This window comes from Euphorbia lathyris, chromosome 4 (assembly GCF_963576675.1).
Source record: "Euphorbia lathyris chromosome 4, ddEupLath1.1, whole genome shotgun sequence".
NCBI classification, from domain to species: domain Eukaryota; kingdom Viridiplantae; phylum Streptophyta; class Magnoliopsida; order Malpighiales; family Euphorbiaceae; genus Euphorbia; species Euphorbia lathyris.
In genome coordinates, this window is record NC_088913.1 from 21165539 (window position 1) to 21176524 (window position 10986).

A 10986-nucleotide genomic window follows, 5' to 3' on the forward strand; every position below is an offset into this window, starting at 1 on the left:
TGTTTGGGAATTAGCTGTTAGTTGTTAGCTGTTAGCTGATTACATTAGCTGTTAGCTGATTACATTAGCTGATTTGATTAGCTGTTTGTTAGACCTGTTTGGTAAAAATTAGCTGATTGATAATAGCGGTTTGTGCAAAAAGACAAATAAGGGCATTAATTTTGGCGCAGGATAAGAGAGAGTCTATTTATTGGGGTCAAAAAAGTCCATTAATTTTAATATCCCAAAACGCTAATTGAAAAAGCTCCTAAAATGAGCTTTTTCAAAATTAGCGTTTTCATCCCAAAACGCTCTTCCACCTCTCTCCACCAAACACTTCAATCAGCGGTTTCAGTGGTCAAACCGCTAAAGTTGGTCAAAAACGCTCTTTTTATCCCAAAACGCTCTTTGCCAAACAGGGCCTATGTTTATCTCTCTTTCGGACTTGGAAATTCAGGCATATATCTCTCTTTCAAACTTGCAATTCTGGAAAACCAAAGGTCCAAAATCATTTTAAAGAAATAAATTCGAGAAGATGTATGAGAATTAAAGTGTCATCCGAAAAGTTAAAGGCAAGAAGTTCATTTTTCAATCTGAAAAATTGAAGGCAAGAAGTTCAAAACAAATCACCCATGTCATTTTTGAACTTAAATCTGGAACAAATCACCCATGTCAAATCTGGAACAAATCATTCCAAAATGAACGAGTCACCCACACCATTTTTTAACTTAAATTTGGAATAAATCACCAAGCCAAATCTGGAACAAATCATTCCAAATTGAATGTAAATCTGGAACAAATCACTCACACCATTTTGTTCTTGAAAATAACGAATCGAACTTGGCTCATACTCTACGAGACGGTGACCGTGAACCGAGGGAACACTACAAGAAAATAGTAAGTTAATGACTGATTTTAAAGACTAAATGAAATTAGTCATTAATTTAAAGAATTAATTTAAAGACTAAAATTAGTCATTAACTATATAAATGGTTGGTAATCACAATGAAGACACGGACCCAACTTTAATACCTACACTAGCCACTAAACCCAATAGTTAAAGACCGCCGCTTAAGTCCTTAAATCTATTCTATTAATTAAAAAAAATTATTTATTAGATTTTTTAACTCTTAACTCTTTCTCTCTCTTAATAAAGGAACCCCACTGACCTTTTCTTTCTTATTGCTCATTGACTCTTCCTCTCTCTAACCCTAATCCTCCAATGACATTTCCAGGAACTTTTTAATTCTCCTTCATCTTTTTTCTTCTAAAGCTTAGAATCTGCAGCTGCATCCAGATCTCAAGCCCCACCGTCGAACTTGCAATATAAGTCGCTCGATTTAAGAGCGCAGAACTCCGGTTGGAAGGAGGAGCCCGAGCCCAAGCCGCCCTGAAATGTCTCCTAAAATGGAAGACCGAACGGGATGAGGAGGAGCTGGAGGAATGGATGAAGGGTGGTGGCTGTTGAAGCTACCAGAGACTGTGGCTGAGAGATCGGTTAGGGTTTCAGGTGATTTTTCAAATTGGTATTGTGCAAGGGTTTTTCTTCTTACTGTTTTGCTAAAGATCTATGACATTTTGGTTATTAGTAAACACTCTAGAAAAATGCTTACGATTTCTTAGATGTGGATGATTATTTAATTTCAGTTTAGATTGAAATGCGATCCTGTAGGGATTAGAATACTGCTCTTACCTAATAGTGTTTGTAGAGAAATTTTTGACATCTCATAGTTATAAACCCACTATAACTAATTTCCTTACTAACTAATTTATTTGCAGACATGCTTATAGTTAAAGTTTTTCTTGTCGTCAGTTATCATTTTTCACTTTTTCTTTTGACTTTAGAAGGCATTATACTGGAATTTTGCTCTTTGTTGGTAGATTGGTATTTATTAATTATAAACACTAGATGTGTAGACTATGATTCCTGATAACCCTTTTGATCACTACTCCTGGGAATTTTTCCAGCAGTTGTTTTATGTGAGAGATGGGAAATTTCTATGTCTTAGGGACTAGTGGAAGGGTGCCATATCTAATTGGGAATGGAGAATCATGTTAGTTGCAATTTGATAAGCTCAGCCGGAAATTAATAAATGATATTATATTGCATCTTTCCCTTTTTTCAGGATACTCTCTATTATGTTGTTGCTGAACTAAAAAGTGACAGGCTGCTGCTTGTTTCAAATTATGAGAAAAAATTTAAAGCCGCTGGCGGTACGAATTATGCAAGTGTCACCAGAAAATGCAAAAGTTCGATCCTGTTTCAAGTGTTTATTGCTTACAAGATTCTAATCTTCTTAAACCAGATCTTAGGTCCTGGTTCTTTTATTTGGGCTGCCTGGTCTCCTAATGGAAATGATGAACCAAATGATGTTGGTAAGAAAATGGTTCAATTCTATCTAGACTCTGCTAATTTCGTGCTTTACATCTAGATATAAATTTGCCTAAGAGGTTAACATCAAATTTGCATCTGTTGTTTGCTATTGTCACATCTGATTCATATAAATTATGAATGCCTATTTTAATTCTTTCTTATTATTGCATTAGGTGAATGTATTATGGCCTCAAAGCTATTTAAATTTGGTACTCATGAAGCTAAAATTCAGCTAGAAGTATGTTTGAGGCAAGCCTTTGAGGAACTTGAACCCAAAACCCATATTAAGCATCTACATGCTATTGTTACTGATGGGTATGCCTTTTTTTGTTGGTATGATTGTCAATGGCATAATGATTTTTATGTTAAGCTTGTTGAGTTAGTGAAGTATCAGTTAATTTGGGTTGTTAGTGAAATGTTTGGTGTTTTAGGAGTGGGTTTTAATGGGGGTTAAAGGTTTTTGGCTGGTAATTTAAATTAATAATTTAATTAATTTTATGATGCTTCTTGCACATAATAGATTATCAATATAGCTGAATGTACATGTTCTGATATGCACATAACAAAATATGTTGCGGACATGCTTATGATTTTAAGAGCCATATCCATTCTTTAATAAGATATCACATTGATAGTATGAATATGGAATAGAAAAATCTGTTTCTAATTTGCATTTGATTTGCATGGAAGTTAAAAAGTAGGCTAATACATTATTATGTACACCTAAAATTGCTCCTTTTTTCTGTTTGACATCCCAAACTTATACTTGGACTTGTCACACACCTTAATGTATCAAAATTGACATGCCACTGCTGGGTCAAACTTTCACCTAAACATGTCCATGACATGTCAGCAAATAAGAGCGCCAGGTGTCCTAAATTGACAAGTTAGGTGCGTGATAGGTCCAAGTGCAAGTTTAGGGTGCCAAACCTCATATTTCTAAGTAGAGATGAGTATTTCTAAGTTTAGGTCCATGATAGGTCCAAGTGCAAGTTTAGGGTGCCAAACGTCAATTAGGGTGCCAGTTTAAACCTGACAAGTTAGTAATTCCACCTTGCACTTAGGGTTTAAAGTCTTAAGACCGTCGTTCGGGTGGAATTACTCATCTCTACTTAGAAATAACACCCTCATATTGCGACAGGACTACTTACAAAAAGGAAAGAGAGTAGTAATTCAATGGAACGTGAGAATTTGAAGAGGCAGGCAACAATTGGGGTCAATTCAGTTGATGCAGAGCACGTTTGAAAAGAGAGGTAAGTGCAATGAACATGGAGCTCAAGTGCAATTATTGGACGAGTGAATTATATATACAATTGATACAAGTTCAAGCCATGACATGCATCCATGCTCATTGTCATGCCCTGCAATGTCATGTGCGTGCGCACACACACAAAGTGAAATGTGGAGTTGGGAGACGGTTCGAGTGATGTCTGAAAAACTTGTCTGCTTGTTTCATACCTTTAGTTTGTAGAACAGTTTGAGTTCGTACATTTCATATACGGATAAAGTTCACTTATATTGCTTGCTATAATCGTCTACTTGGAGCCTGATTGCCACTCTATGGTTAATTTTTTTCCGCCTTTTTATACCCTATCATTACTACAAACCAGGAGGCTCCAAATTTGATAGACGAAAACAGGAAACTCAAACAAAAGTAAGCATTTAGGACCTTCTTTTATTGATGAAATTTCTCTGTTTTTTTCATATTAGCTATATAGGTTAGTTGCTGATATATTTCCATTTACAATTTTTCAGATGTCGGGAGTATGAGAAGAGGAAAGAAGAAAATGATACGAAGGTATGTGAAATGGACATAATAGCATAAATCAGAGTGCTTTTTAAATGCATAAATTCATATAAACATGAGTCGATGCATTGCAGGTAACAAAGCTTAAGAAAGAGTCAGCGGATGTTAAATTAAATGCAAGTAAAGGGCTTTTGGCAGAAGCAACGGCATTGGATCTTATGGAGGAAAAAAAGGTAAATATATATAAGATCACATCTATAGCTTTCCAATCAATTCTTTTATTTGTTTTGGGGGTTGGATTGTATAGTTTTGGACTAAATTTTTCATTCAATAAGCTAACTTTTCTCTTTAAAACACAGACATACTAACAGTTCTTTTTGCACTATAATATAATTTGAATCCTACATAACTGGATAGTCCTAAAGGAGCTTAATGTGTAAAAAAATGATAAATTAATGTCTCGGTTTAAAAGAGTAGGGTTAATTTGTTAAAAAATCATTGATGGGGGCTTATTGTCTCCATTTGTTGCTCTTTCCGTAATAGATTTCTTGACTAAGTTTTCTTTATAAATGATTATTTGTATCATTTTGCTGTTGTTATCCTATTATGATCTTTATTTCAGAACTATCTTTTGGAGGGGGTAGCAGATAATGCTCTGGAAAAAGAACTGAATAACATAAACTCCTACTTTTCTTCACTATTTTGTTACTAGACACAGCTAATTACATAACCCATTTCCATTTCCAGTTACTATTATAATACTGTAATTAAAGTTAATTATATGGTGTAATTTTGGCAGACGGAAGAAGTTGGAGGAAACATGCTAATGAAATTTCGAAGAGTTGAAGCACCAAATGAACTACATGTAATGTACATAGGAGATGTCTACATAGTTATATGTCATTAGTCTTCAATTATTGCAGGAAACCATATTTCATATTTCAGTTATAGGCTTCATCTCGTAGAGAAAGTGTGTGCATGAACAGGTTGACAGTATTTTTATGAAAAATGTGTGTGCTTACTTGCACAATCTCTATTTGGCTTTCTAATTACAAATGTTCTTGTGGTTATCGCATGTATGAAATATCATTTAGAACTGCATTAGACATATGTGTTTGTTATTTTCGATATTGAGAAGGAACTCTCTTCAATCCAAAATTAATTATATTTTTGTACAAATTAAGTAATTATAAACAAATAAGAAAGAGTAGCCAGTTTAGCGACGGAATAATTGGTCATAAACATCATCAATTCTGTCCCTAAAGTAAGGATGGGAACTATATCCGAAGCAACGTTAGTGACTCCATTTTCTTGGTTTGCGACTGAATATTTAGTCAGTAACTTAGTGACTAACCTTTATGACCATGTGATGTTAGTTGTAAAGTTAGCGACCACATCAAATAAATCGTCAGTAACACGTTACCAACCAGGTAGTTACTGACCAAATAGATTCCGTCGGTAACACATGAAATTCAGTCGGTAATCCTTTTTAGGGACTGAATTGCGACTGAATTTTCAGTCCCTAACTATTGATTTTCTTGTAGTGGAAGAGTTAACGGATCTAAACTAGAAAGAGAAGACGAAGCTTTTGTGCATCCTCCGAATCCTCTCTCTCCATCTGTGGTTACCATTTTTCTTAACCAGTACAAAAGTTAGCAACTAGGCATCCTGAAGAAAATAGAGAAAGAAACTCTAACAGAGAGAGAGAAGGAAAATAGAGGGAAACTATGTGAAAGAAAATAAATTCGAAGAGAGAGAAAGACATAGATAATCAAAATCTAAGAGAGAGAAATTGAAGTTTAGTTAGTGTATGATAGGCCAATTAAATTAGTTGTGTATAGTGTGTACAATTATTTGTTAAAAAATTGGTTAAAATCATGTTGACCGTCTTTTACCGGTTAAAAATATTTATTTGTCCGGTTACTGTTAGTTAGAGTATATTTTTGAAACAAAATGTAATTTAGGTATCAAAGTGTGAATTGAGATATAATTCAGGTACCATTGAAGTAATTTACCCCAAAATAGTCCCTAAAACCGTACTAAAAGATAGGGATTTTTGACCCCTATCAAACTCCGATGAGCTTTTTCGAATAGCATTTTACCCCTTTCGTCTAAGTTCCAGTATATATAATAGTTTTTCTAAATTCTTAGTCTATTATGAGAATTGCATTCTAAAATATTAAAATTTTAGATTTATTACAGAGTTATTCGATTAATTAAACTGTACAAAAACCTTAATTGATATTGTGGAGGCCAGGAGCATTCTAAACATACATTTGTCTATCTACCATTTTTCTTAAACGTGAATTAATTATAGGGATGTGTTTCATATTTGTAGGAGAGCAACAAACGGGTCAACTAGAATCCAAACAAATTTATTAGTATGTATATATGTGTGTATGTGTGCGCACCTATTGCTATTTTTGTCATAGAATACTAATATGAATGTTGAGTTATATATTTATCAATTTAATCATCTGCCTTTAGATGTGAACCTATATTGTTGTAAATTTGGGAATTCGTGAATTTAACAAACAAGCCATATGGCAATTAAGTGTTATTATTATTATGAATATTATCAAAATTAGATGTGCGATAATATATTTTGATTGATTATTTAGCTCTTTGATTATGAGTTTTTTTTATAGACGATAATAAATGAAGGTACTTTATTGGTCATGTTGTTGTTTGTTTTAATTATAATGTGTATTTTTAATGTGACTGGGGATGAGGGTTACATTTAATTGTACAAGAGTGCCGATTTTACGATTCTTAAAAAGTAATAGAGGTAGTATGACATTCCTAAAATATAAAATATGGCATAACATGCATGCATTAACATGATATTAAATATTATTATTTTCACATTTCAAAATAATATCATCTAATGGAAATTATAATGTTGGTCAAACATCTAATATAGAGTCGGTAGGATATCAACTATTAGAGTAGTCTAGCAGAAAACAAATATATCATAATATTCCTTACTTTTGAGGTGATGTTTGATAAAGAATTTTCAGGTTGAAATTTGTTTTAAGGAGGGTAGAACTGTAACATTGCACTACAAGAAAAATAGTAATTAGCAACCAAAAATTTGGTTGCTGAATCGGCCTCTAACGTGTTTTTCCAACCAGATTTATGTTTTTAGCAACCAAAAAGCATCGGTTGCTAATTGCTAGGTTGCTAAATCTTTCAAATCGGATCTAGCTTCATGGTAGCAATGTTTGCAACCAACAAATTGGTTGTTAAGCTGGTGGCAAACTTACAAACCGTTTTTTTAGCAACCACTATTTGGTTTCAAAATCCAATTTCTAATTTGTGTACCGAATGTTGTTAGAGACGAGCTTTTGGTTGCAATAAGCTGGTTGCAACATTCACGACGGTTTTCGGACCGATTTCTGACTGATGTAATTCGACAACCAAAATTCTACTGTCGCACTAGTGACGATAATTTTCGTCGGTAAATTGCTGGACAACTGTTTTGATATTTTTTTCCCATAAATTATTACTACTATTTATTAGTAAACTAAAATATTATATAACTATTTAAAAAAATTCCATAATCAAACACATAATATATATATATTAATACTACCAAAATGTATTTATAAGTAATAATTAAACTAGCCAAGTACCAAAATGACATAATACTAATGTAAGTATCAAAACGAGCATATATAGCTCGGTACACCTCTAATATCAAATTAGAGTGGGAGGTCGTGGATTCAATATACACCCCCTTCAAAAAAACTACCAAAAAGAAATATTCCAAAACATAGGAATCTAATGGTTAGAGTCACGGTCTAACCTCTCCAAGGCATGAAGTCGATGGAGAATGGTTTGAATTTGCCTCAATGATGGACCAATTACTGTCTCAATATCGATTAATCTCCCCCGAAGTTGGTTAACGTCATCGGGATTAACACGCAAATGTAAACCTTGAAGCGTTTGATCCATCTGTTGTTGTCTTTCATCAGTCCGTTGTTGGCGTTCATTTATCCGTTCTAGATGCTCTATAAAATTAGCCCTTTCGGCATTGAAACCATCAAGCCGCTCTTGGATAGAGTGAAGATTGGTTTGTGTAGTAGCATGTGAGCTAGATGCACCGTTGATGTTAGAACTTGAAGATGAACCAACTCTTGCATTTCTAGGATGCGACATACGATCCCGATAATAATGAGAAGATGCGGAACCCAATCCATAAATCCCCCCGTTCCTATTAACTCCTCCACAAGCCGCATAAAATGCTTCTATTTCATCAATGGCTTCAATGGCTGCCTCAAGTTGGGTGGGAGTCTGTTCTACTTCTTGTTGTTCAAGTTGTTCAACTTGTTTTTCAATATTGCTTTCATACTCTGCCTACATTTAATATTAAACAAAAGATTTAAAAAATGTCAAAGAAGATATACAACATGGTACCTTTTGTTGCATAAGATATGTAAAAGGCATATATTACTAATACTAAGCAATTGTTTTTTATAAACATATCAGGGAACCTTAATAAAAATTCAAATAAGGACAAGTTTGCTTTAATGACACTTCTAGAGGTTAGAATAAAATAATATTAAGAAATATTACTTTTTTTTATCAATCTAAAACAAAAGTTAATTATTAGCAAAATATTACTGCCACTCCTTAATTCTGGAACATAACAGCAGCAAATGCTAGAATCTAATTAATAAAAATAACCCATACAACTATAAAAATAACAATTACTCAATTTGATTAATTCAGTTTTAACATCAATTGAAATTGCTTTTTTATTTATTTTTTCATTCCTAAAACTATTACCAAACCATAATTATTGCATTAATTCTTAAGTGACAGAAATATAAAAACTCCTAAAATAAGATGAATTATACCTGAATTTCTCTACATCGATCATTAACAAATGTAACTCCATCATGATCGTGTGTGTGAGCCCACAAAAAGAACTGATCAGGAGTGATTGACTTACCTAAGTCCTTTTCCTGTCATAAGTATATATAAGCTGAATTAACCAATGAATATAACAAGAATAATTCAAAAGCATACGAATGCTATGTATAGATGCTTACTAGTTTTTGTACAGATTTCGCATGTGCACTTGAACCTCCGTTATGGGTTCCTTTTGCCACTCCTTCTCCTCCCAGCCTTATCTTTTTGGCAGTTTCTCTTTTTTTTCTAAAATCGGCAGATTCCCACATGCGAGTCCATGGCCCCCATACTTCTTCGGGGCACCAAATAGGCCTTTTTCCCTTTTTTCTTATTGTAGTCATTGTTCCCTTGTAGCGATCTTTGAGTTTTTTAATGAACGCCTTCCTCATTGTGTCATCAGAATGTTTGCAAGAGTCCCAAACACATCGTTTCTGCATAAACGTAAAAAATGGATTAACAATATATTTTTCAACCCGAATCAAAGGTAGATAACTTCGAATACCCGAAACTCCTCAAAATATTTATCCAAAATGGCAGTTGGTATCATTCCCGCGTTATACGCGACCGGTTGTGGATATTCTTGAAAGATACTTGTAACCACAGATGCAAGGTGATTATCAATAATCCTGCATCACATATTAATTAGAAGTGTCAATTCATAAATAAATAGATGTTATTAAACTATTATATTATCTACACGAGTTCCTTTAATTTACTTATTATCCACGGAAAGCACAACAATAAATTTGTCATTAGAATCTTTAGGCGCATCAGATCTTATATTCCTTCGTGGTCCATAATGTCGAGGTGTTGTAGTAGGAGACTGAGTGGAACCACTAGCAACATTGGAACCTGCTAAAAAGAAAAATATATGGATTAAAAACATAATAATAGTTGCATGCTTAATCTTTTAATTTGCCACAAAAGTCTTCACATCAGTTAATAAGAATCCTCCAACATCTACATGCATTTGTTGTTGGTCAAATAATTGAATATAATAGGCCACATTCAAAAATTAGTTCCATATGTTTTCACATTAACTACTGATATAATTTAACATACCAATCCCTATAACAATATGGTCTAATATATTGAAACATTGCATTCACTATCATTAACTTTCAATTCAAGATTAGGGTGCTGCATAATGTTTCATGTGTGAAATTATAATTAACAGTTAGTAAGCTTTAATAAAAATAATTTAGCTCTTAATTGTAAAGTGAAACAAAATCTTAGGTGCACCATTATTCATAAAATAAAACCATAATGTTGATATATAATCGAGCATGTCATTTGTGTAACAGAAATAATGATAGCAAACTGAAAAATGGTTCAATCAACTTGCATTTAAAAGTAGTATGAATTAATAATTTTTTTTGTCCTAAATGACGTAGAGAAACTTCTGTCCCATACCTTCTGTATTTGGCTGAGCTTGTGATGGACCCATAGGTAATGTAATTGGTCCCTGCAATGAAGTGGGCGGGGTAGCAAGCTCCTCCGTAGATGAAGGAAATGTCTGATGTGAAGATGAAGGTGTTGAAGAGGGTGATGACTCTTGTACATATGAAGGCGATACCTCATGTATGAGTGAAGGCGATCTCCCCCGTGCTCGTGAAGACGATGAAAGCATACGCATATTTTGTAAGTAAGGAGGTACGGGGCCACGCATTAACCTTCTTATCGGTTGCTTACCCTTGTTCTTATCAGTTGGTGTATGGTTATTAGCAGTTCCATCTTGATCTCCATTCGAAGCCATCCTATAAAGTAATTACAAACTAATACAAGAAACATTCAGCATAAAATATGAAAAATTTAATAAGCATAAAATACCATAAGACCCAATTGCAGAATATAAATAAGCTAGTTTATAAAAGAAAAAACATATTGAAAATTAAATACCACTCATACTAATCAAAATAGTATTCTAAAATCAACACCAAATATAACAATTTGAATTTCATTGGAAATT

General features: G+C 33.5%; 1 protein-coding gene across 6 annotated transcripts; it reads left to right on the plus strand.

Annotated features, from left to right (window-relative positions):
- Positions 1 to 1147: 1147 nt before the first annotated feature.
- On the plus strand, positions 1148 to 5122 carry LOC136226896 (uncharacterized). Of its 6 annotated transcripts, none has more exons than XR_010687892.1 (7): positions 1148 to 1489; positions 2106 to 2355; positions 2527 to 3606; positions 3964 to 4007; positions 4109 to 4151; positions 4235 to 4333; positions 4900 to 5122. XR_010687892.1 is itself a non-coding variant. In XM_066015573.1 (6 exons), exons 2-6 carry the CDS (start codon positions 2329 to 2331, stop codon positions 5005 to 5007), a joined length of 321 nt encoding a protein of 106 aa, XP_065871645.1. In that variant the 5' UTR covers positions 1148 to 1489; positions 2106 to 2328; the 3' UTR covers positions 5008 to 5122. The 6 variants fall into 6 exon arrangements, 1 of the variants encoding a protein (XP_065871645.1); XR_010687889.1 differs by having other exon boundaries at positions 2527 to 2668; positions 3495 to 4007; XR_010687888.1 differs by having other exon boundaries at positions 2527 to 4007.
- Positions 5123 to 10986: the final 5864 nt, after the last annotated feature.